Consider the following 27,430-nt stretch of genomic DNA (forward strand, 5'->3'; position numbering starts at 1 on the left):
TAACTACGCATGTGCTGAACCATCCACATGCGTGGTTAAGGCACAGAAGAAGAGAGTCGGTTAAGGAGGACGACGCAATCTAGGAGGTCGGGGCATTTTTAGTTTTAGGGGTGTGGGTTGGGGTCCGGGGTATTTTTACTTTTTGGGAGTTGGGGGTTGGGGTAGTTTAGGTTTTAGGAGCGGGGGTGGGGGGGGGGGGTTGGGGTATTTTTAGTTTTGGGGGTCAGGGTAGTTTAGGGGAGGCGGGGTCGGGTTATTATTAGTTTTAGGGGCGGTTTAGGGTCAGGGGATTGGGGGATTTTTAGTTTTAGGGGCGGGGGTGGGGGGGTCGAGGTATTTTTAGTTTTAGGGTGGGGGGGTCGGGGCATTTTTAGTTTTAGGGGCGGGGTGGGGGGGTCAGGTATTTTTTGTATTTGAGGGTGGGGTTTGGGGTGGTTTAGGTTTAGGGGCGGGGGAAGGGCGGGTCAGGGTATTTTTAGTTTTGGGGGTGGGTGGGTTGAGGTATTTTTAGTTTTAGTGGTGAGGGGTTGGGTCGTTTAGGTTTAAGGGCGGGGAGGGGGGTCAGGGCTTTTTTAGTTTTAGGGGCAGGGGTGGGGGTTCTGTGTATTTTTAGTATTTGGGGGTGGGGGTTGGGGTGGTTTAGGTTTTAGGGGTGGGGTGGGGGGTTGGGGTGCTTTAGGTTGTAGGGGTGGGAGGTTGTGGGGGTTTTAGGGGCGGGGTGAAGGGTTCCGGTAATTTTTAGGGGTGGAGGGCCAGGGGGGACGCATGCTGGAACCATGCATGCCGTTCACTAATGCCTTTACCAGGAATGCCTTTACACCGAAAAATCGTTGTTAAGGCATTCGTGGTAAAGGCATTAGTGGTAACAACGCGGTCATTGTTCCGACCTCGTTGTTCAGGCATGCGTTGTTCCAGCATGCGTTGTTCTGACGTACATTCGTCCATTGACAATTCTCCATTTTCCTATGGACCTTGGATACTGGACCTGTACTACCAACAGCTGGGCCAACTACTCTAATGATTCAATACCCCATGACCCCACTCAACACCTATTGCACAAATGTTTCACAATAAACACCACTGAGCACAAGAACTGCTTACGTGTCTTCATTTTTTACAAGTTTTCTATAATGTTGTGTAAAGTGTCTTTTCAGTTCACAAATAGATCACAACAGGTCTGTCAGATGGACAGATGGGCCAGCAGTATCCACCAAGTGTGTCAGTACAACTGGCATGTACTGTAATCCTGTGCCAAGATGTCACCAGTCATGTCAGGAAACAGAGCAGGACCACACATTTGACCTGCAATTCGAGCAAGACAGGGAAAACCTTCAATAAAGTTTTCAATGTTGCTCACACAATACACATACAGTACATTAATGTTTCCACATGTGCCATTTTGCAGGTGGAAAGTAACCACATATCACCATGGTATGTCGACATTTCCAATACATATAACCCCAATGATCTATCCCTCACACCTGACATCACTGACAGAAAAGGCATGTTGCACTGTCTAAAACAGTTAAGTACCACATATGTCCTTTGGGTATAGTGAGAATGGGTAGCAAAACTGTCATATACCTAAGGTTGGCAAGACCGTAGCGATTTACATTGCAATCCTGGGATCATACAACGTGGCCAAATCCTGGTAGCTGTGATGTACCACATATCTCTACAATTTGAACAGTCACAGCTCCCCTGATGGACAGTATGTTTCCCACCAAACCCACACAGAGGGATGGCTGCACTGCACATATCTCCACTGATGCCACACACGGGCAATGTCACAAGGCAGACATGGGTGGAGGTTACATACAGCACCATTCACACATACCTGAGATTCACTGAAAGAACTGCGGAATCTAGTCTGTCCTAGAGTCAGTTGCATCCTCCTCATCTGCATCCTCATCACTTCCAGTGTCACCAGCATCAGCCACTGTACCAGCTGCCACCGCCTCCACATCCATCAAAGGCATGTGTCGCCTCAGGGCAAGATTGTGTAGCATGTTACATGCAACAATGATCTGGCAGACTTTCTATGGGATGCAGAAAAAGGCACCTCCTGAGACGTGTAGACACCAAAATCTGGCTTTCGGTAGCCCAAAGGTCCTCTCGATGACACACCTTGTTCGGCCGTAAACCTCACTGTAACGGAACTTCGCATCAGTTGTAGGGTACCTCACCGGTGTCAGCAGACAGGGCAGGTTGGGGTAGCCGGAGTCACCTGTGTGCACAAAAGTTACGCTGATCACAAAACTGTGAGGGACACAGAACTGACTGTGAAGAGAGGTTACATTTCAGTTGAAGACATACTATAGTATACATACCAACGAGCCAGGCCCGCTCCCGCTGTAGTTGAGACATCATGTGTGGAACACTGCTGTTCCTCAAGATGTAGGAATCATGCACAGATCCAGGATATTTGGCAGTCACTTGTGAAATATACTGGTCAGCAAGTCATAACAGCTGAACATTTACTGAGTATAGGTTTTTCCTGTTTCTGTATATCTGTTCATTGGCCCTGGAAGGAACCAAAGCAATGTGGGTGCCATCAATGGGCCCTATCACATGTGGGATGTGAGCCATGTCATGAAAGTCAGATTTTACAGTGGGCAGATCAGCACGTTGTGGGAACCTGATGTAGCTGGCCATGTGTTTGAGTAAGGCACATGGTACATCCTGCAACACTACACTGAACATCGGCTGTGACATTCCTGCAGCCAAGCCTACTGTAACCTGAAAGGATCCTGAGGTGAGGAAATGCAGCACTGATAAGACCTGTAGTGTGGGAGAGATGACATAGGGGTTACGGATGACAGGCAACATATCTGGCTTCAACAGGGCACACAGTTCCCGGATGGTCTGACGGTTCACACAATAGGTCGTGATTATGTGTCGATCCTCCATTGTAGCAAGCTTGACTAGGGGCTGGTACACCGGTGGATGTCTCATTTGCAACATTGCATGGTTTCTAGAAATGGGAGAGGGGAAAGGCACAAGTTAGTATCGACAGTTTACATGCCAACTGGCTTAATACATGATGCACAGTATATTACCGTGGACAGAATACTAATATGTACATATACCAAATGGGGAATGTGACTGAACGTTAATGCCATCCCAGATGTCAGTGCAAGGTCCCAGCAAACTGGTTGTGACACATGACATCTGCGTAACTTCCATGTAACAACTGCCTTGTTTCCCAGGTTACCACCTTCATTTCAACTTCACAACTTTTTAAAATCTTTTTGCACAAGCACTCTGCGAGAGACTAGGGGCCTCATTATGACCCTGGCGGGCGGCGGAGGCCGCCCGCCAGGATCCCGCCCTCCAAATTACCGCGCTGCGGTAAAAAGACCGCGGCGGGTATTACGAGTTTTCCCCTGGGCTGGCGGGCGGTTCCAGTGAAACCGCCCGCCAGCCCAGGGGAAAACGACCTTCCCACGAGGATGCCGGCTCGTAATCGAGCCGGCGGAGTGGGAAGGTGCGACGGGTGCTACTGCACCCGTCGCGTATTTCACTGTCTGCAAGGCAGACAGTGAAATACATTTTGGGGCCCTCTTACGGGGGCCCCTGCCGTGCCCATGCCATTGGCATGGGCACGGCAGGGGCCCCGCGACCCCCCCTACCGCCATCCTGTTCATGGCGGCTTTCCCGCCATGAACTGGATGGCGGTAGGGGGGGTCAGAATCCTCATGGCTGCGGAGCGCGCTCCGCAGCCATGGAGGATTCCAATGAGCAGCGGAAAGTCAGCGGGAGACCGCTGACTTTCCGCTTCTGACCGCGGCTGAACCGCCGCGGTCAGAATGCTCATTGGAGCACCGCCAGCCTGTTGGCGGTGCTCCCGTGGTCGGTGGCCCTGGCGGCCACCGGGCGCCAGGGTCAGAATGACCCTCTAGGTGTTTTCCACCACTCTCTCATCGGTTTCTCTCTATCTACCCTTTTCGCTCTGTCTTGCTCGCTCACATCCATGTGCTTCTTTTGCATGCCACTTGCCACTCTAAGCAGAGATCTAACATATGACAATCAGTCTTGACCTTGCTCAATCAAACAGTCCAGCCAAACTCCTAGGCCAGGTCCCCTCCTCATGGAACACAGGAAACCCCGTCTATGATTAGCAGTTAGATATAGCTTGAATCCGGTGGTACTGTAAGTACAGGACCCGCCTGGCCATACCCATTGCGCTCACTGTTAGCTGGACCAGAGGATGCCAAAATAGTTGAATACCTTCAGAGCAATAGCAACTCAATGCAAGCCAGATTGGAACTCTAGGTTTCTTCTGGATTCCAGGGCCTGGACACAGGACTGGACTCTGTTTCAGAGGCCAACTGCTACAGTGGGCTCCTCGTGTGTCGGAGTTCTTTGCATCTTAGCTCAGTTGCCAAATTCACTAATTTTGCAGCTGGAGGCTGGATTCAAAGGCACTGGTGACAGACGCACTTCTCCGACAGTGGGAAAGTCATCCGAACTTGCCTTTCCTCTTTCTGTGATGATTCCTCTGGTCACTCCCCAGGTCCCTCATCAACAGGTGATCTTCATATTATTAATATCTGGGGTAGATGTCTAACTCCAGGAGTATCAATATCTTTTTCCATCTTCATCCAACAAGCCTGGGCTGTGGAAACCAGGAAACATATTTCACAGCGTGTGCAACCACAACCAGGTGATTGATGGAATGCCTGAGTTAATCTCAGCCACTGGGAAGATGGCTGTGGACTGGGATACAGCCCAAGTAATTCCCAATGTTTGAGATGAATTGATGCATTGAGTCCACCACTTTTTTGTATGCTTTATTTCACAGCGCGGCAAACATGGTGTATGTGGTTGGTGCATGGAACACCTAGATCCCGTGGGAACGGATGTCTTGGAATCAGACAACTTCCTAGCTAGTTTTTATCTAATCAAGATTTACCCTATAGGGTAGTGAATTCATACAGAATGGCCATATCGGCAGGCCGTGTTGCAGCTGCCAACGGAACCATAGGGTGTGAAAGCTGCTGAAAGGGATACAGTGGACTTTTCCACCCAGAACCTGCTTATGTTTCCTTGTAGGATGTGAATGAGGTACTGAAATATCTGCAACACTGACCAGCCAACTCAGACCTCACTAGGAAGTAATTGTCACCCATAATGGTAATGGTGTTGTCTTGTATCACGTCAGAGTATCAGACGTCAAAGCTCTAGATTTGAGGGGCTGAGTGTTTACTCTAGAGCAGGGTTCTGCAAAGTCGGTCCTGGAGAGCCGGGTCCATGCCAGATTTTTAGCATATCCACATTTAGAAAACTGTAGATTTCTGAAACATCTTTTTTCTAAATGTGGATATGCTAGAAATCTGGCATGGACCCGGCTCTCCAGGGCCCACTTTGCAGAACCCTGCTTTAGAGGAAGTCACTATGTTCACTACTTGAAGGACAAAAACATCTACCAGGTAATAGCTAACCCTTCGTTTCTTGCTAATTCATGTTTGTGTGTAGTGCACTTCCTGGACTAACAAGAAGGGAGGATTAGGGAACTCTGGCCAGGGGAGCTCTGCAAGTGTTGATTTCTAATGCAAAACCTTTTGGACCTGTATCCACAGCTACTTTGGCTAGATGGGTGAAGTGGGCCACGCCGCAGTCAAATACTGAAATGAGCCAACTTGAGGCCCTTTTCACTAGAGGGGCGATGGCTTCCAAACCATACCTATTGGTAGTTAGGCAGAAGACATCCTGATTGCAGCTGATTGGTCAAGAGATTCTACCTTTAAAAAAATGCTATTTCAAATCTCCTGCAGGGTTGGCATAATAAGTGGTGTTGACCAAGTATAGCACTTGCCTCCTCTACACTCAGTGTTAAAAAAATCCTCACCTTTTTGTCAGAAGGAAATGGAGGCAATTATTATCCCACTGGAGAAGTGGAGTTGAATTCATCACAAAAACACAAATGTTAAATGTTTAACTGACCTACACCCTTGTTTGCACTTGCATTTGACTCCAGTTCGTAATATGGATTAGGGACAGACACACAACATAGGAGACATTTGCCTTCTGACTCATCGTTTGATTACAACAGAGTTGCCAGATTGCGCGCTATTCATTCTGCAACAGGCTGGGAGGGGGTGAGTGCACATTTGCTACGGTGGGAGAAGAACATGTACCTAAAACATTTTAAAAAAACATAAAATATTGAAAAACACAATCTTTACTGTGAAAGAAGATCCGGGAAAAGACAAACTGGATTAAGCAGCAGCGAAATAATATCAGGACAGCATTTTAGTTTGTGCAGATTACTTAGTGGTGATTTCTCTGAATGGAGCAAAGGTTCTCACAGGTCTCCTGCAGGACTTTGTACCAGTTGTCCCATTTTCAATGCTTGAATGCTTCTGCAAGGTAAAGCAACGTGTCTTGGAACAGTGGCATTAACAATACAGTGCCTCCAAAACTATTCTGTTCCCGAAAGATCCAGAGAAAATAGTAAGAATCAAGAACCTTAGAGCGATACGCGGAGAGCTCACACCTGGCTCTCAAGCAGGGCCTTAGCCTGGAAACACTTTTTAAACATTTGTTTAGGACAGCACCAAAATACTGAAAGGGAATGTCCTAATGATGATAACCAGGTAACTGTCACAGGAATCAATATAGTGAGGATATTTTTTAATCAACCAAGGGTATAAAATATGATTTATGTTATCAACCCTGGAGGAGCTGGGGCAGGGGTTCTCTGCATGAAGGTATATGCAGGAGGCCACATAGCACAATATAGTTTACATGACCAGGGGAATACCCCTGAATATGCACATATGATTAATAGTGGATATCAAGATGTAAGTCGGTGAGTGCGTACTACACGGGTTCCACGCTCATCAAGATACCAGCGGTGTAGCCATGTGAGGAGTTCATGCCGATCCGTAGGTAGACAGGTTATCAAGCAGATATTGAAATATGTGGAAATTTCTACCACATCTCACCTTCTATATTTTAAGACCAAAACCTGAGAAAAAGCGGGATGGAGGAGAAGCTTTGGGAAAACATTGGGTTTTCAGTTCGAGATGGTTTTTGTTTCAAAGTGGTCTCCATCTCCTTCTCCTGAGCTTCTGATCTTTCTTTTTAGGTGGTGAGCTGAGTTTAGGCTCAGAGACTCAAAGATGACCCATTCCAATGTCATCGTCAAGGGTCCAGGAAAATGTCCTTGTTTCCATGATCATTCTTGCAGGTTAGTTCCAGGAATATGAGGAAAATGATTCATCATCTTTCCACCAAATGAAGGATTCAGTGACATACCTTGTTTTGAAGGTGGAACTTTTGTTGGTCATAGATCTTTTGGGGTGGCCTAAAAGGGACAAGAGAGGAAATGCCAGAGTTCCAGAGACTGACACGAAATGTCCTCCAGGCTTCTGTCAGTTCACACTGACAGTTACTTAATGCAGGGCTCTCCGGTGGTGCACAATTCTACTAAAAAATATATCTTGTGGTGATTTTGAAGGTTTGGCACTTTCGTGGAGTGGTTTTTGAAGTTGGAATGTGTGGCACAACATAGCTCCTTACTTGCATTTCATTGCGTTTCATACTGACGCAACAAAAGCAAACGTGAAAAGGCTCCGCGAACATTTAAGGTTGAGACTAAGGCTGGGGGTCCATTGAAGCGCCTTTCTTTTCTTGCTGTTAAGATACTTGTTACTGGACATATTCAAACAGGGATCTAGGCTCCTGAAAGAGAGAGTTGAGGCAAACAGGTCTGCTCTGTTTGGAGAGGAAAATGTGTTATTTGTGTCACAGAGTTGTGTCTTGAGTCTCAGCTGTGTAGTCATGGTGCTTTGCAAAACTGAAAAAAACAGGGCACAATGCAGAGAAATATACAGACCAGAGTAGATAGTGGACAGGCGTAAAATATGGTTGTCAATAAAAACAGTCAAAGTCATTCAATTGTGTTCGCAACAAACTAGCAGGCGACTAGAATGTGACTGTTTAATCTATGCCTGGATCCCTCCTTTACAGAGCTCGAAAATAGCCTACATAGGAGGGAGTTGCAAATCTTTGAGGCATTTCTGGGGAATGATTACTTTATGGTAGGTATTTTCTTGTATTTTGGGAGTTTTGAGTTTTAGACTCTTTTTTTCCCCTCAGGGTTGTGTCTCTTTCAGAGATAGCTAGTGTGCTGAGTTGCCGCGGGCGGAGTGGGGCATTTCTATTGCATTATATGTGAAGCAGGCAGTCAAGGAACTTCAGGCTTATATGGAAATGAGTTCAGTCCAGCCTGGATAGCCTGACCCAGCTGGGTGGTGGAGTGCACTGTATGTGTGTTGTCAAGTAAGTATGAGCAACAGTGTCCTAGTAAGTATCAATCAACAAGCATTTGCAATGCAATAGGTGTCGCATTTGCTTGAGTTAGAGCTATTGGCACTGTAAATGCATAACTGAACTTTTCTTGCCACATAAATTGGTCAACCCTGCAGCATAATTTGGTTCTCTCTGCCACATAATTCCAGTGGCTCTGCATACAACTACAGCACTTCCATTTGCCTTCTTCCTCTACCTGCAGCAAAAAATGAAAATATTGCCATTATTTATATTATTATTTTGGGGTCCCCTCAACCTAGCGTAGGGGACCCAGAGATGGCCTAGACAGAAAGAGTGAGTCATGCTGAACAGCAGCTGCCCACAAACACAGCTAGAACTAAATCTGAAAACACAGCAGCCAACGCACAAAGCACACAAAGTAAGGATATTAGCAATGGTGAAGAAAGCCTAGCAGCACAATCGTGTTATTGCTCTCTGTTAAAACTGAAGGGTGCAAAGTTTAACCCTTATTTATCCTGGTCTCTCATTAGGTTACTGACTGGTTCTTGATATTCTTTCCACTTTATAAATCGATACACCTGCCATTAAGAAACATATTCCTTCAAATTATTAGTCAAGTGGAAATTACGAGAGCACAGCTAGTGTCCTCTCCTATATTTACACAGACAACTAGGGTTCCCAGATGGCTCCAAGTCAGCAGGACACCTTGTTCCCAGATCTGGATTTTCTTTCAATTAACCAGTGCATTCTGGGATTTGAGTCTCTCTTTGCATCAGCAGAACCAAATAAGAAAAGGAGACCTCATAACAAGTATTGAGTAAATGGAACATGAACCATCTTGCAATCCTTTGTGCAACTAATTCTGTCGGCCTTGCATGACCAAAGGGACACTGGGGATATTTAAATTAAGCCTACATCTATATAACAAAATGTGCGTGTTAATTGGCCTTACACCCCAAACATCCTTTGTCTGCTTATGCCTATCCTTGGGTGTAAAGTCGAAAGTTGCCAGATATTTCAAAGTTGTCATTCAATTAATATGGGTGCTTACCTGAATCCTAAGCATTCACCCAAAGTAAATACTAGAGAGAATTGTTTACCCAGGGGCTCGCATCTCTCAGCTATTTCACTGCCATGCACAAACGCAGAAAGCTGAACGCTCCAAAACAGAACTCAATTAACACAAATGAGCACAAGAGACATTTCTGCCATCTTGAACAGTCCAGGTGGTGTGGAAGTAACAAAGACTACCTTGTAGTGAAGCGTAGCAAACTGCTAGCCAGCCGTGAGAACAGTGGTCCTACGCTAAACCCCCCCAGCAACAGTAGAAATTGGACCTTTCTCGCCTGAAATCCACGCAGAGTTTACATAACCTACTCTGAGATATTGTGCAAGCGCGATCAAAACGCTCAACTGAACCCCAAGAACCCACAGTTTGCTCAGACATGAGCCAAGCACTAGGAAAGAAGAACTAGAGTTAGAGCTGTTGGCGTTGTAAACTAGATATGTGCCGAAATAAAACAAGTGTGGCGAGGGGAGTGGAACGGGGGTCTGTGTACGGAGATACGGTGGCTGGGAGGGGATCTGAAAAGCAGCAAGAGCAGGGCGGCTCCTCCATAGGGGCGGAGGAGTGTCGCCCCCCGCCAGCAGCCGCAGCTGCAAACCTTTTCCCCAAAAACGATAATAAACTCTGTAGCATGAACTGTGTTTATTATCATTTGGGGGGAAAAGGGGTGGGGCCACAAGGGCGACGGAGGAAGAGAAAAACGAAAGAGTGTCACAAAGCTGCAAGAGCGAGCTGCAAGGGCTGGGACTGACTGTAAATGAATTAAAGAAGCCCGAGATGGCTTCAGGATTACGCGGCCTCAGTGGTGCGTACTCACATTTAATTGCAGATGCCACATGTTTAAGAGGAGGGCTTTGGGCACCGGCACGTTTTTATTTACAAATTAAGCACTGCACAAAGGTGAGCTTGTGCATCGTGTGATGTGTATGTCCACACAATACAAGTAGCAGAAAGGATGAAATTCTTGGTGGGTACCGGTGCCCTGATGGTTCCTTTTATCTTGTATCATATCGGCGTTCATAATGGCGGTGGGATATTGTGGTCCACCATGGCACTGGTTTGTAAAACGGGAGCACGGAAGGCAGAATCTATCCTTGGCTGGCAACATGATGTTTGAACCCTAAACTTGTACTTACAAAAAAATGGGAATCTCGTACATCAGAATAAACAGTGTTTTTTTAACGGATGCTTGTCGTACGTGAGTTAACGTACGAGGCCGCAGGGACAGAACTGGTCTGTCTTCTATGTTTAGGCGCCTCATGACGCCACGACCAATCCGTAGCGAGGACGGTCGTGACGTCAGGGGGCGGCGCGGCGGAAAGGCAGAGGCGCGAACAAAGCGCGGTGTTGCGGCCGGCCGGCTCCTCGTGGGCCTTATTTCTTGTGGCAAGAATAAAAGATATTAACATGAAATCCGGCTCCCTTGCATCCTTCATACTTGCCACTACAAATGGCGACGAGGGTCACAGCTTCTACCAAGGCCCACGAGTGTAGCCCACCTTACCTGGTGTTTCGGGAGGCCAGTGGAAAGCGCTGATATCTCTTCACGTGAGACTACATGCAACCCCTAAGGCGCTGATGCTGCGATCTCCACACGATTGATTTTGACGACTCCTACCGTTCTGCGCAGCCCAGTAGCCTCCCATAGTGGATGCTGCACCTGTATCACGCGGTCCTTCCAAGTGTGGCGCCCGCTTTCCGGCCATGTCGCAGACAGGTCATATCTGCGTACCTCCTCTCTTCCTGGACTCTCCTGGTAAGCCATGCATGAAGTGGAAAGGATGGCTGCGCGCATTTGAGAACTATATTATCTCAATTGATGGTCAGGGGTATAGCCCCGAACTGAAAAAGTCTTTGTTATTCGGACTGTTGGGGAAGGCTGGACAAGAGGTTTTCGATAGCATGCCGGTTTATGTGAATCCCCATGGAGCCACAGCTCCGCTGAATGAGTACCAGGAGGCTGTACGGCGGCTTGAGTTGCAGTATGCGGAGGAGTGCAACATCATGGTGGGGCGCCATAAATTCGCACTGCGGAAACAAGAGGAAGGAGAGACTATCGAAGAGTATATTGCATGTCTACGTGTTCTAGCTCAAGATTGTGAATTTGCAGCAATGACTGATACGTACATTAGAGCTCAGGTGGTGTTCTACTGCCATTCAAAGAAAGTGCAGGAACGTTTGCTTTCATGCAGGAATCCTTCACTGAAGGACGTAATAGCCATTGCAAAGGCAGTGGAACGCTCCATGGTATCTTCCAAGGAACTGGCGAACACTAGTCAGGCTTCAAATGTGTTCTATGTACAGGACAGCCGTAAACATGTGCCCAAGGCTTCAGGCAGGGCGGCGAGTGATAGAAGGGGAGGCAGGAGGCAGCTCGTCTGTTTTAGATGTGGGTCAAAGGATCACTTAGCGGATAGCAGGGCCTGCCCTGCCGTGCACAAAAGCTGTTCTAAATGCAGGAAGTTGGGCCACTTTGCGGAAGTATGTAAAGCAAAAAAATATAATACGGGCATGAAAGTGAGCTCGGTAAGCGAGAGTGACACTGATGCGGATGCGGACATTGTGTTGTCCATTGATGGTGAGGACGGTAGAGTGAAGGGTCCCATTGGCTCCGTCATGATTGGTGTGATAAAATTGCCATTTACGGCTGATTCTGGTTCCCCCCTTACCCTGATCTCTGATAGGACATTTGATTCGAAATGGCAAGATGTACGACTGCATGAGACGGATGTGAGTCTAAAGGCCTTCGGGGAACACGACATAGTGATGAAAGGTTACTTCTGGGACTCCCTCACCTTTCGAGGGCACACTGTGAGAACGAAGATATATGTGGCTGAAAATGGGAGGAGCCTTGTGGGATGGAAGGACCTGGCGAAGCTAGGTGTGATGCTAGTCCCTGGGGCAGAAGATCCCATAGTTCTGAAAGATGATTTAGTGAGGGCCATACGAGATGCCCCTTGCCCAGGAGACAAAGACGCCTTGCGATCGTTCCTTGGACTCAGCGAATACTATTCCAAGTTCATGCAAGGATACGCAACCACTGTGGAGCCTCTAAGGAAACTGCTACGGAAGAACGAAAAATATACGTGGACACAGGAACAAAGCACTGCCTTCGAATCCGTCAAACAGGCAATCGCCGCAGCCCCAGTATTACGACCGTACAACAAGGACCTCCGGAATGTAATCACGGTTGACGCTAGTGCCAAGGGAATCGGTGCAGTGTTTTGCCAATTCCAAAGGAAGAAGGAGAACACTGTTGCATTTATATCGCGGTCATTGAGCGAAGCAGAGAAGCACTACAGCACCATCGAGCGGGAGACGCTCGCGTGCGTCTGGGCCGTGGAGAAACTGAGAAATTATTTGTGGGGCAGGGAGTTCGAATTAGTCACCGACCACAAACCCTTGATATACATGATGAACGGTGAAGGACGTGGCAATGGCAAAGCCAGCTCGAGGCTCCTACGTCTACTGTCTAAGTTGCAAGAATATCACTTCACCGTCAGACACATCAAAGGGGGTCTCAACTGCAGGGGGGATTGCCTATCTCGCATACCGTTCCCGGATGAGGAGAATGATTCCCTGGACGACACGGAGTGCGTTGTGGCAATGGTTGACGCAACAGCCATGTGCGAGGGATCCATATCAGAGGAAGAATGGTTGACGGCTCAGGAGAAGGACGTGACTATGCGGAGGGTGATGGACCACATGAAGGCTCATTGGCCCCCTATCCGGAACTTGCACGGGGCACTCAGAAGTTTCCAACAGATTAGTTCCGAACTCACCATCGAAGGCGGCTTTGTGAAGAGACACGAGCTGTTTGTACCTCCGGAAAGTTTAAGAGACAAGCTAATCAGGATTGCCCATAAGGGCCACCCGGGCAATACCGCTACAAAGAATCTCCTCAAGCAGTACTACTGGTGGCCAGGGATGTGCAGCTACGTCAGCAGATTCATTGATCGGTGTGGACCGTGCTTAAGGGCCGATAAGCACTGGAAGACGACAAAAGGAGAGTTGCAGCTGGTGGACATTCCTGCTGGCCCGTGGAACAAGGTTGCCATTGATTTTGCGGGCCCATTTACAATGCTACCTGACGAGTGTAGACATCTCATCGTCCTTACGGATTACTTCTCCAAATGGATTCACTACAAGTTCGTCAGGGAAGTTACCACTGAACGAGTGATCAAGGCATTGACGAAAATTTTCGCGATTGAGGGACAGCCGAAGATCATGGTGTCGGACAACGGCACCCAGCTAGTGTCCAGGCAGATGACGGATTTTCTGTCCAGGTTGGGGATTAAGCAGGAGAAGACCCCGCTGTACAGCCCGAAGAGCAATGGGCAGGTTGAGCGTATGAATAGATTCCTCAAAGAGGGCGTGCAACAGGCGATCGCTTCCAACATGAATGTGAAAGCGTTTCTGGCGAACAAGGTGCACACTTTCCACAACACGCCCAGTGAGGTTACTGGACACACTCCGTTTTATTTGATGAGAGGGAGAAGATGCATGAGTGAGCTTACCCCCAAATTCAATAAGTGGTATGACATGAACCGGGAAATTGAGGCAGAATCTGATGAGAGGTTGAGAGTCAAAGCAAGAATAGTGGCCAAACAGGAAAACAATAAGCGGTACGCTGACATGGCGAATAGAGCCAAAACTAAAAATATAGCGCAAGGGGATTGGGTATTAGTGAAGAAACCCAACAGGGTGATGAAGGGGGAGTCTGTGTTTCAAACCCCGGTGCGTGTGCAAGGAGTGACAAGAGGGGCAGTCTGTCTGGAAGGAGCGGGGTGGCGGAGCAAGGACGACATAGTTAGGCTCAAGGCTGGTCAAGAGAAAATCATCATGAAAGATGTCCGTGTGGATGGGGCCAAATGCACGGATGATGTTGACGAGTGGCAAACTCACGAAGCCAGGGATGTAGTCATTGATGAGGAGGAATGTGCGAATACGCCTTCCAGGCGAGGAATAAGTGGACAGGGGAGTGCAGAGCGATGCGAGAAGGCATGGCGTGGCTTGACTGATGCCTCAGGCCAGAATGGTTGCAGGCCCGAATCTGTGGAGAGCGACAGTCACAATGTAATGGTGTCAAGCCGAGAGGGTGCGTGCGCCGTCAAGGCGAATTCACTTCAGTATGTTACTCCGAGCAGGCCAATTAGGCGTATCCGAGCCCCCAAGAGGTTCGAAGATTTTGTTATGAGGTGAAGTTCCTTAAGTTTTCTTGTTCTGTTGAAAAGGGAGATGTCGTACGTGAGTTAACGTACGAGGCCGCAGGGACAGAACTGGTCTGTCTTCTATGTTTAGGCGCCTCATGACGCCACGACCAATCCGTAGCGAGGACGGTCGTGACGTCAGGGGGCGGCGCGGCGGAAAGGCAGAGGCGCGAACAAAGCGCGGTGTTGCGGCCGGCCGGCTCCTCGTGGGCCTTATTTCTTGTGGCAAGAATAAAAGATATTAACATGAAATCCGGCTCCCTTGCATCCTTCATACTTGCCACTACAATGCTACACGTTTTTATTTGAGAAATTTAGTTAATCTTTTCAAACTAAAAAGATTGTTTTTGATAATTGTTTTTTTTTCTAAGAGCTGAGAAGCTGATGTTCGGAGACAACATCACTGCACTTCGAAATGTATGTTTAAAGTGGACTCTTGACATCACTTGGGCGGTTCGACGCCTTAGCCAATAGCTCGTCTGCTTCCTGAACTTGTAATATCGAAGTCACTTTTACAAGAGTTCTATAACAGAACCAGTAAAACCCATCTAAGTGTGGCCGGCTGAGGGCAGATTGTGAGATTTTCTTGGAATCGGCAGCAGATAAATGTAAAGATGTGCAATATAAAAGAAGGGCAGGTGAATGAAAATACGGAAAGTGCATAATTTTCTATCTATTTTTTTTTTGGGAGGTTAGCAAAAACACAATGAGAAGATCAGGTTTTCTTCGTACGCCATACAAACTTTGGAATATTTTATAGATATTAAATGTCCCACCCTGAACCTATGGTGTTTCAGTAAATGTATGTGAAGATTGCGATGTCAAATGGACTATGTGCTCTTTTAAAAACACAAAAACGCAGACTGAGACATATAACTCGACATGCTTGGAACATTCTTAAAATCCCTTTATATGAAGGGTACAGTTTCTAAAATATTCAAATTAAGGGATGCTTCAAAACAGCAGAACGTCAAAATTTCTAATAGAGATTTTTTCGGACGTTTGTGCTCCCGGCCATCGTTTTGCTCCTGAATGCTATTTATTATTTTATTTTATTTACGGGTATCTCTGCGACTTGAAGGGAAAGCATTGATTTAAAAAATAAATGAATAAAACTCTTTAATCAAATAGACGAGCTACTCTGCATCATTTCCATTGCAGGCTGGATAGAGCAGAGGGCATCCTTACAGCGAGTCTTTATAGGGAAGCGACCAACCCGGCTCTTCATCCTTCCAGAGTCTGCGGTCCTCTAAGGGCTGAACCCTGCGAGCACTTGTTCAGGGCAAGTATACACCAAGCGGCCTCAGAAAGAGTGGGGTGCGGTGGGGGAGCCGACGTGGGAGAAAGTCAGTGACGTCAGGATTCACGAACTGCACGAGTGCAGTTGAAACGTACTTTTCTCGTTTTTTATCAGTGGTCTAAGAAGCTAAATTGGTTTTTCAGCTTCTTTTCTGCGTATCTAACATACTTTGGCAGCAACAAAAAAAAATAGAAAATGCTGCTGCACTCTTTTCACATATTTTCCCCCTAATTTGGATTGCGATCTGACGCGATAAGTACCGGCAAAAGTCTTGGTGGCCACCATACTTAAAGATAAAGCGAGGCACTGCAACAATTAAAAAAATAAAAATAAAAGAGTTCGCACCAAGAATACGTGAAAAGAATGCAAGTGGAAGGAAACCGTAGCTGAGCGGTGCTCTTCTGCGAAAAGGGGAAGTGACATATCGCTGCGTGAACCACTTAGGAGACAGCAAAGAAGAGCGACACTTGACGAAACCAATAGTAGCAGCAAATTGGAGCAAAGTCCTTTCTTCAATACAACAGGTCTTTCGGAAAGCGCATGCGCGCTGGCTAGGCTCGACCCAAAAAAGGCACGTACTCAGTCAATACCCGAAACAGTGTAGTGTAAGCATAGTAAATGTGTTAAACGAAAAAAGGACACGACTAATTCGAAACACACTGGTAATTGTAAAATGTTATCAATTGCAGAAATTTAAGTAAACAAAAATTACTCATGCAGACAAGCAAATGCATCATTTAAAGCAAGTACTCAGTGTTTATGGTGAACACACAGTGCTAAGAAGCGAATGTTGGCTCAAAGCCGTGAGCTCAGACAAAATGATCCAACAGCACCAAAGCAGACAGTTGCCAATTTTCGGGAGAAATAGACACAATTCTGAACGAATATAGCCCTTGCTCAAAAGTGAATCATGGATGTCTTTAAATGCCCCCCAGAACTCATGATTGGACTGGAAGGAGTGGCCCTGTTACCGAGACCATACAGTATTACAAAGTCCACGGAAACATCAGGGGCCTGGGATGTTTCTTGTAAAAAACACATACCAAACATTAACCAAAGTGAAATAATGATAGAAACTGAGAGCGGAATCCAACTTTTGAGAGCAGTTATCTGAACTATCTCAGGAGTCAGCAGATTCTGGGCACACAGGGAGGACCAGAGACCCACGCCTACTAAAGGAATAAGAATTAATGCAGAGGAACACACTCACCTGGAGGTAGAAAAAGGGCTCCCCGCACCCTGCCTTCCCGGATCGCTATTCGTCGCACTCCAGGTGCCACGTACCACCGCTCAATCGTCTGGCTGGCCAAAGGTGTGATGGAAGGAGATGGATCAAGGTGAATTGAATCAAGAACTTCCACAGTGACCCGGTAGGGACTTCCAATCACGTCTCGTTTCATGAGCCGGTGGAAAGGCTTCTCGGAGCTCAAGGCCCAGAGGAGGCCCATGGGCAGTACACCTTGGTAATCCCCTCCACTGGCCGCTGCCTTCTCCAGGTCCACCTCTCCAGCAGCATCACCTCGATAGAATGCCCGTGAGATGAATAAGAACCCCTTCTCGTCCACCAGTGATGCTCTGAGTGTCACTGGCTGATTGGGCTCCAGACCAGAGACGAAGATTTTGATGGGTTCATCTGCGAGCGAGACCTTTGGAAGCACAGTGAGATCAGCTTTGGTGGAGGCGATCCGTGAACTTTTTTCTAAGTTGAAGAAGCTACCTAGTAAATCAAGCATAAAAGACGATAGGGGATTAGTACCATACATCTCGCTCAGGTTGTAATTCGTACTTCTGAGATTAATTTCAGTAGCATTAGTGCACCGCAAGCCATGACCCATAGGTATGTAGGTATACAGTAAGTGCTGCCCATATAAAGATGAGAGCCTCAGGACACTTTTGTAGTGGTCCATTGGAAGGCTGACAGGTCAAAAATACCAACTCACACCGGAGCTTCAAAGAGGAAGATCTGGAGTGAATATGGAAAACACACATTTTCAGTGTTTATAGTTTCTCAATCGGAGGGACATTCAATATACTTTTAAGTGATTCCAACATTTGCTAAGATTTTTTTTTTTAATTCTGAATCCACTGACACACGTTGTTCATCCTCGAAGCAGATTTACGAAATTTACAAAACCTTCCTAGAATACTCCACAAACTTTTGGGAATTCCTAATTAAGTGCAAGCAAAAGATTTTCAGCAAGAACAATTGTACTTGTTACAATTGTGCACGTAAAATGCTTTCAAATAAATATAATTTCACTGGTATTCATACTTTATGGTGAAAATATTTTTTCTTCCTGTGGAGAAACCCATTTACCCACACCTCCACCAAATGTTGTTGTGTTCCCTGCCCATTCCTAGCCTGGATAGGTTTTTACTCCAGAAGTTGACAGAAGTAAATCTCCAAACTTTTCTAAGGTGGGAAGGAGGCTGAGCTAGTGAGTGCCAAGAAATAACACTATGGAACATTCTCCCTCATGCCTTTAAGGAGTTTCGCTTGCATTAAAATCTACATTTGCGCATTCAATGCGGATGTTCTGTAACATGAACATACTCTCTCTAATAGGTATGTGACTCAACAGTGTTAAATGCAGACAAACTGTACAGTCAATTCAGGCCCATCTCAGCCATGCCTTGAAAAAAGGGTGGACTTAACACCAAACAAAATCACCTCATTGCATTTTTGTTTCAACAAAAATATATACAAGAATTGGCAATGCTAAAAGGTCAGGCTTTAAAGTAAGGTTGTATGGTAATGAGAAGCATTACAAGTAGATAGTATGGGAATAGATACGTATTTGTATAAAAGCAAATAAATCTAGAATAATATTGATGTAGACTGAAAAGTCAGGGGACAGCTGATCTTTCAGGTCAGCCCTAAAAGTACATGTAGGTTAATGACTGCCCTCCTCCCATCTGTGCTCTGGCAGAGAAAAATGCCATAAATTATCTACTTATCTAAAACACTTTAATAGCTTTCCGATGGCATGTATGTGCCCCTGGAAGTTTAAGCTCAGCCATCTTGATAAATAAACAGAATGATCGCAGCTGTGTGGCGGGCAAGCACTTCTTTTGTGGATGAACATAGCTTCTGCCCAATCAAAATATGTACTCCTGGCTCCCAACATGTGGCGACCCTTTCCTGGCGATCCTCTCAAAATTGTATGGCGACAGCTGCACTGTCAAACCACACCAAATTAATAAAAATTAAAAAAAAAAAAAAAAAAAACAGACCTAGCAGGAAACACTGAGGTAACATTGCAATCAGGAGTTATAGAAATTCACAGTCCAAGGTGAACTGAACTTGCTAGAAATAGACCCAGAGATTGAAAGATGACAGTGGGCAGGTGAGGGAGAGAAATCCGCTACATACATTTTTACACAGAGAAAGCAAAATGTTGTCTTCATAAATGTCATATAGCGCAGTACTGTTTCATGCATATGTAGGGGGATACAATTGGGTCAGACATGGATGGGGACACACTGGTAGATCACACATATCACACACATACACGACTGTCATTTTGGTGCCATTATTCATTGCCAAATGAATGCTGGAACCACAATGACTGTACAATCACACTTGTCAACTGTGTCCAAGTGTGCAAGGGGCCCTGTCATGTACCTGTCATTTTGTGCTTCCAGTTGTGTATGCAAGTCAGTACCTGTATGTGTGTGTTTGTGATGCGACTGGCTGGTTGAGGTGGAGGGAGCCGGAGTAGGTGATGTGGTTGTCAGTATGTGTGCCACTTGCATATGGCTTTGATGTTGTTGTGTATGCTGTGTTGCTATGTGCAACATTCATGTGAGTGATGTTGTGTGGCAGTCGTGTGAGTATGTTTGTGTAAATGAGTGTGTAGTTGTGTTGGTTGTGGTTGTGTCATGTGTGGGTGCAGGTGGGTGAAATGTCAACAGTATGTTTATGTTGTGTTATAGATGTACGCAAATGCGTGTTTGCGGCATGTACGTATTGTGATGGAATGGCAATGGATACAAGTGTGTATGTGGTTGTGTTGTGTGTGATGGAGGTCTGGCTTTAAAGTAATGTTGTATGGTAATATGAAGCATATGGGCTAGGTACAGTGTGTGTGTGTGTTTGTGTGTGTGTGTGAGACTTAACTGTATTCCATAGCCACTGCCATTGTCTGATGTTCATTGGGTCCAGTGATGGTCTCCCTCCATCAGCAATTCGCTGGCAGTACACCGCATGCAGGACTGTAACATCTTAGTATCGTTGGCATACCATTCTGATGGCTAGGATATGCACTCTGTCATGGCGTTGTGCGGCTCGACCGCAATACACTTAAATACGATGGGCAGAACACCGCCGACTTGACAGTGTTCTCAGGCCCGCAGTGGTGGCGGATTGGCGGTAAGACCGCCCAGATCTAAATCAGGCCCAGTGTTATAAATACAGCACCCAGGAAGCCCAATAAATACCAATCGGTTACACTAAAGAGCACAACCACTCTAAACAATGTTTAGCAATAGATGCTTTTTCGGTGAGCCCAGTGCCTGAGGTGCCGGAGGCTGTGCAGGAGAAACGGAGGGAAAATTGCTGTTCTGAAGTACTCGCTGCCCTGGAGGATTCATGGACAGGCAGTCAATTTTCTCGTGGCCCTCTCCACCCCACCAGCTGAAACGCTGGGTCCGATGTTAACCATGCGCTTTACCACAACGCCGTTTCTCACTCTCGATCTCTCGCTGTTAATTTCACTCCTTCACATGCCTCACATGCACCGATCACATATTTCGTTCAAAAGCTCTATGTGAACACTTTATATCGACTGAACATCCATAGAGTAATATCATTGCTGTCCCAAGTTATTATTATTGTTAGTATGAATACAGACCACGAGTATCAATCCTTGGTCTTTCTTTTTTTCTTTGTTATTATTTACCTTGTGTAAATAATTTCTTAATTAATACCCGTAGAAAAATTGTTGTATGCCACTATACTCACCCAGGTCTTAGCTGGTTATATATGTTTTTCTCCTGTTGTTAATTGTTACTAGCAGGCCTGCAGCACTAATTATGCCACCTACTTAAGTAGCTCTTAATGACTCAGACATACCATTGAGCCTTTCGTTTCAGCCAGGCAAAATAAATGTTTAGCCAGGCCTAAACCTTCCTTTTTCATACATGTAAGTCACCCCTAAGGTAGGACCTAAACATCTCATATAACAGGATGCAGTGTATTTAAAAAGCAGGACATGTACATTTAACTTTTACTTGCCCTGGTAGTGAAAAACCCTTAAATCTGTTTTTCACTACTGCAAGGCCTGACTTTCCCATAGGATAACACTGGGTTAACTTATTACATTTAATAAGTTATAACTTTCATTTGGGAGCAGGTAGAACTGTCGAGTTTGGGGTCTCTAGAATTGTAATTTAAAACTCTCTTCCATAGTAAAGTTGAATTTTAAAAAACAGTTCTGAAAATGCCACTTTTAGGAAGTAGGTATTTTCTTGTCCTAACCATTTGGTGCCTGCTGCCTGTCTCCTGGTTCACAGGACTAGGAGAGGCTGGCAGTTGGTCTTTGTGTATTGCTTCCAGACAGTGAGACAAAGGGCAATAAGTGTTGGCAGGATGGGCCTTCTCTGACTTGATGAGGTGGAGGAGCTGTCACCTACCACTCTTAAACATCACAAAACCTCTCCCTCGGCACACTCACAAAGGGTTTGACAATAGTCTTTTGCGACCCCCAGACAAGTTCAGGCCAGGACAGGGAGACCGGAAATTCCAAATGCCTTTGGGAGTGGAAACCTCTAAAACCTTCTCTTACTTCAAAAATGTCACCAGGTATAAACAAGCATTTGCAATGCACTAGGGTCTCGCATTTCCCCTAGTTACAGCTATTAGCAGTTGTAAACTCCCAACCGGATTTTTCTTTCCACATTGAAAGAAATAAACAGCGTGATCGCGCTGCTACTGTTTACTCGTAATGAAACCTATCGGCAACAGTGCAATTATCTATGTAACCGGCAAAAGTGCAATTAACTATGTAACAGGGTCGATGTTATGCAAAGCGCTCGACTTCTGGCAAGCGAGATGGCGCTGCGAACAAAAGATAAAAAGTAGTCCACAAACCTGATGGGAAACAGTACTTGGTCGCTGCGCTCGAGGAGGGCTAACCACCGGAACAGGCATGACCTATGCGTGCCTTCCACTAATGAAAGCAAGCAGATTTTAACAGGCAAGCCCACGAACCAATGAAAGACAACTGACGTGACGTGAATGGGGCTCCGAGCCCTTTTCTAACTCCTAAAGCGTCTCGCAAGTGAAACGCATGCACAAGCGCATGCGACGCAGGCTCGACCCTAAAAATTGATTCTCAGACCTAACTCTTCAGCAAACCTCCAGACTTGTGGTAGACTCAGAAGGACTGCTGTGCTGCTCTGCAAGAAGGACTACTGCTCTGTTGCCCTGCTGCCTGAGTGAAAAGACTGGACCTGCTTCTTGATGCCAGAACCACCAGAGCAATTCTAAACTCCTGATCAGAGCCTCAGTGACAGAAAAGACGCAAACCACCTTAAACCCAGCATCTGGACTCTGGCTGCTTTGAGTCTTTCCCGTCAAGTGGTGTCACCTCAGTCCTGGACTCTCGGATGTGGACCTGCCAGCCCAGCTGTGGTCCTGCAAGCAAAACCGACACAGGGCGACATCTCCTCACAGCTGAATCAGAATCACTGCAGCGTGACGCATCCTTGATGCCGGACCTCGCATCGCAGCCCGCAGTCTCCTCTGCACCACCGCTGCACAATGCGTCGTTGATGCAGGCGTTTACATCGCAAGCCCCTCACAGGCGGCATCCTTGACTATGCAGGACTCCACATTGTAGCAATGCAGCTTTCTCTGAGCCACCGCTGTGCAATGCACCCTGGACACGGGATCTGGCAGCGCTCTGCAAACCTGGATTTAAAGTACTTTGTTCAGAGGGCCTAACCTGGTCCCTATATCTAATCCGTGCTCCATTGCAGTCGGCCTGAATGTGTGACTTTGTGTCCAGCGTGACCAGATAACCACAGTCGGTGTTTTTGTGCTTTTAGGCGCTGTTTTCACTTAAATCTTTAAAATTACATAGCTCCAGTTTTATTGATTGGATTTTTGTTGTTTTGATTGCAAATAATGCATTAAATTTTACACAATTGTTGTAAATTTTTATTCTTGTGTTGTGTTTTCAGTTTATTACTGTTTGCTGTGCTGTATAAATGCTGTACACATTGTCTCGAAGTTAAGCATGACTGGTTTGTGCCGAGCTACGAGAGGGTTATGCACAGGTTAATTTGGGGTTGCTTGTGACTTCACCTTGAGAGGAATGTGGTTTCTGCTTGAGTAGGGTTTCACTTCCCTCAACCAGTAACCCAATTTCCAACAACTTCGACTTGAGTATTTTTTTGGTTTGCGAATTAAATAAAACATTTCACAATTTATGTTTCTGCTGAATATTTATAACTGCAGTTTCCTTACCTTCATAATATTACCCAGGAGTCAGAATGGATCCTGAAACTTTTCAGCAATGCTCCTGCACACCACTAACTGGTGCTGTGGTGCTCCGTGATGGAGCAAAGACGCATATAAGTGCCACCTTTGCATGCTGATGTCAGTTACTTTCTTTCTGTGCCTTCTGACTCAGTTTTGGAACTTCGCTCCCAATTTTGTAGGTCTTCGAGCTACGTCTAAACAGAATATGCAGTCTACTATGGGACAATGGTTTTAAACCATGCAGAGACTGTTGAAAATAGATGTCGGCCAAAGACCCACACGTGGTGTGTTTTTGGTGTTTGGGTTTGGGGGCACTACTCTTAGTTGTGCAACAAATGCTGCTTCATGCAACTGAAGGCAATCTGGGAAAAGGAAGTGAAGCTTTATATCACCGAACACAAGAAGAAATTGTGGGCTTCGCGTAAGTCCTGTTCCAAGTTCCAAGCCTAGGCTATGGACTCACTCCTGCTCACAAGTCCACTACCATGAAAGATCTACTTCACAAAGTTGAAGTCTAAACATAAATGCAAGTGGGTGAAGCAGGACTCAATCCCATCCCAGCCCCCTATATAAAGATGCAGCACAAGGGTTCCCTCTAGTTCTCCAGTTGTGGAGCTGATCCCGCAGTTGGTCCTGCGGCCTGAATTCTCCGGGCCACAGGCTACATTGCAACAGCTCAAAGCTTTTTAGGAGTCCATGTTGCAGATGTCTGGCACACCTTTGGGCCCCAGGGATTCATAAGGACTGTTGGATTACCATTAGTACATCCGTCCTCTGTGTCATCTGACCCCCTTGGACATCTCACAGGCTCCATACCAGTTCCAGTGGAGACAGCCACCCTGATGCCATGAGCTGAAATGGACCCCCCGTCCCAGTGGAGGATCTGGTGCTGGTTCCAATGTCTAACCCTGAACCGACTTTAGCACGATCTCGACTAATGATGAGCTACAAAATCACAGAAGCCCAACTAGTCAGCACACAAACCAATTCCAATCCAATTGTAGAGGGGATGTACCCTCAGAGGCTCCATTATCTTTTTGGATCAGATTCTGATCAAAGCTTGCCATCACTCAGAGATGATGATGGTGGAAATTAAGATGTTTACTCCATCACCCATTATGATGATGATCATTTTTACATGGACTTCTAAGAGACCAATGGCCTTGATAACTCCCCTGAACCAGTGTCAATTGTGTCATTTGGCCCTCTAATGACAAAAAGTGCCTCACTTGCAGTGGTTATTCAACGTGCAGCTGAGCTGCTGAGCTCTCGGATCTACAACTACCCTGTACTGAGGTTAATACAAGTGTCCTTATGGAAATCTTGCATCTTGGGATATGCATATCCTGACACTTTAATGGGCGCTTAGTCAAAATATGTGCTTGCCCACCTGTTGATAGGCAAGTGGCCAGAAATCACAGGCCAGTGCCTGGTGATCCTGATTTCCTCACAATACACCCGGCTCCAGAAATTCTGGTGGGTCAGGCTTCAACCACCAAGGTGAACCCCCAACGTATTCCCCACAACTCCCTGAAAAAGAGAGTCTAAGAGGATTGAGGCATTCAGCAAACTAATGTGCTCTTCGGTTAGCCTAACATTGTGAAGAGTCAACACAGTTTGTTTGTTGGGCAGATATACGCATGCGCTCTGGGTGGGCTCAAACCATTCAGAATGTTCAAGATGCGCCAAATAAGTGATTCATTCTGCACTTTATACTACTGATTGTCTGGGAAGAGTATTTGACTCTAATGTGGTGCTCAACTACCATGCTTAGATGAGCTTCACAGGATTCTTTGGAAATGTACAGGACTTTCTCATGGCTATGCCTTTCGATGGCTTTATGCCTTTTCATTGAAAAAGCTGACTTTGCTTTAGAACGCTTCAAGAAAAGTAGGGACGTGGCACACGCTTCGGGTCTTCTGAATCCTGCCAAACAGTTTCCTCAGCAGGTCTGGAAAGTCAGAGGATATTCTAGGGGGCTGGAGTATAGGCAATGTCAGTCTCCCCACCCTCTGCTGCGACCACCCCAGTTATTTTGAGACCGAGAATGTCGATCAGACAGGAAACATGCAGGCAACTAAGGGTACCTAAGTGTACCAGTCTCCATGGTCTCCTTCCTCTGTGGCAACAGCCTTCCGGCCTCTTTACGGAACAATCAGTGGGGCACAACCATCCAGTGCAAGAGCAAATCCAGAATTTTAACCCCTGGTGCAATCCATGACGTCCCGTAGATGGGTCCTTCGAATTGACAGCACGGCTACTCACTGCCGTTCCTTTCTGCTCCATCATCTTGAGCCTCCTCCGATCTAAGCGAATATCAGGGAAACATCTGTCCGTTCTGTTGCAAGAAGTGCAAGTTTTGCTCTACAAAGAAGCCATCGAGAGGGTTCCAGACTCGGATATACGGGCAGGTTGGTACTTTCGCTATTTACCCGTACTGGGGGTCCCCAGCTCATCGCAGATCGCACTCTAAACACCTCCTTTGGAAGCACAAATTCTAAATGCACACAAGCCAAGATTCTGTCTGTCCTGCACCCGAGCTATTAGTTGGTGTCCTAGGACTTGCGGGAGGTGTATATTCATACATACATCCTGCAGTCCCACAGACATTTCTGGATGTTCAAACAAGGCCAGGAGCATTTTCGGTTTGCCATGCTCCCCTCTAACCTCGCCAGAGACCCTCAGATGTTGACGAAAATGATGCTGATGGTCGCAGCCCATCTTCAGCAGTAGGGATACCAGTTTTGGCTTTAAAATGCGGGCTCACCACAGCCAATCGCAGACCACCTCAAGACAACAGTGAACCTCCTGACATCATTGGAGTTCACAATCACCAAGCCAAGTTCATACCCGACTCCTTTGCAGGAGTTCCCTTTCTGTGGAACTGTCTTAGAAATGTTTCAGTTCAGGACCTTCTCTCCATTGAAAGGAGTCCAGGACATTCAGACTAAGTTCCAGATGTTTTAGCCTCGGGCCTGGATCTCAGTAAAAGCAGTTTTGATCATCTTTCCTTTTTATCCTCCTGCAAACTCCTTCTCGATCATGCCAGATGGCATAAGAGGGCTCTGTAATAGAATCTGAAGTTCCAATGGGCCCAGCATCAAGGAAACCTGTCAGATGCCGTCCAGGGTGCAAAATTCAAGATCTGCAGTGGTGGCTGCTCAATTCCAACTGGATCGAAAACAGAACCATCTCCCTTCCCCACCCAGAGTTGACAGTGGTGATGGATGCATCACTGCTGGGCTGAGGAAGTCACCTGTGAGAGGTGGAGATTGGAAGGCACTGGTCTCCAGTGGAAACCTAGCTCCACATCAATCTGCTAACGTCAGGGGCCATTCACCTGGCATTGAAGGCCTTCCTGCCATCCATCAAGGGGAGGTGGTGCAGGTTTTCACATACAACACCCTTGCTATGTGGTTCTGCAACAAGCAGAGTGAGTATTATTATAGAAGAAAGGCTCTGAGCCTTTGCAGTTGGCTGAAGAATGGCGATTCCTGGAGGTTTCACTGTATAGAGAATCGGGATTTTATTAAAGACAAAGAGGCTATTATTATGCATAAGTCTTTTATTCGCCACTTCTGTGCAGCACCTTTAAAGACTTATAGAACCAAATGAAGTCACAATAGCAAAGAATCATATCAGAACATATAACCCCAAGACAACAGTCCTCTTCTGTTATGTTGTATCATTCAACCTCCTGCTTCATCATCTTCCACAATTCCTTGGCAGAAAGAAATCTTCCCATCTTCTCATATGTCTAAAAACAAACAATAGCTTAAATATTTGCTCAACATAATAGAGGAAAAACCAAAAGACATAAATGTCTACACCTCTCACATTACTGTTATTACTCTTAAAAACCACAAAATGTATAGTCTAATAATCTCCCAAGGGTGGGAGCGGAGGGATAATGCTGGCCTCCTTGTCTTTAATAAAATCCAGATTCTCTATACAGTGAAACCTCTGAGAATCGCCATTTTATGTCAAGACAGGAGGCTAGCATTATGCATGTTTAAAGCTTAAAATGCTGAAACAGCCAGATACTCAATTGACTTGAAATACAATTTCCTAAACACCTCATCACTAGA

At 46.2% G+C, this 27,430-nt stretch overlaps 1 protein-coding gene across 1 annotated transcript in view; it reads right to left on the reverse strand.

The window, feature by feature from the left end:
• Window positions 1-27,430, reverse strand: part of LOC138293601 (acyl-coenzyme A amino acid N-acyltransferase 1-like) — an 84,538-nt gene that overhangs the window by 30,419 nt on the left and 26,689 nt on the right. Inside the window, exon 2 of the mRNA XM_069232870.1 lies at window positions 17,067-17,573. Coding sequence (XP_069088971.1) covers window positions 17,067-17,573 — 507 coding nt within the window. The remainder of the gene's footprint in view (window positions 1-17,066; window positions 17,574-27,430) is intronic.

The sequence above is a fragment of the Pleurodeles waltl genome, chromosome 4_2 (genome assembly GCF_031143425.1).
Source record: "Pleurodeles waltl isolate 20211129_DDA chromosome 4_2, aPleWal1.hap1.20221129, whole genome shotgun sequence".
Lineage (NCBI taxonomy): Eukaryota > Metazoa > Chordata > Amphibia > Caudata > Salamandridae > Pleurodeles > Pleurodeles waltl.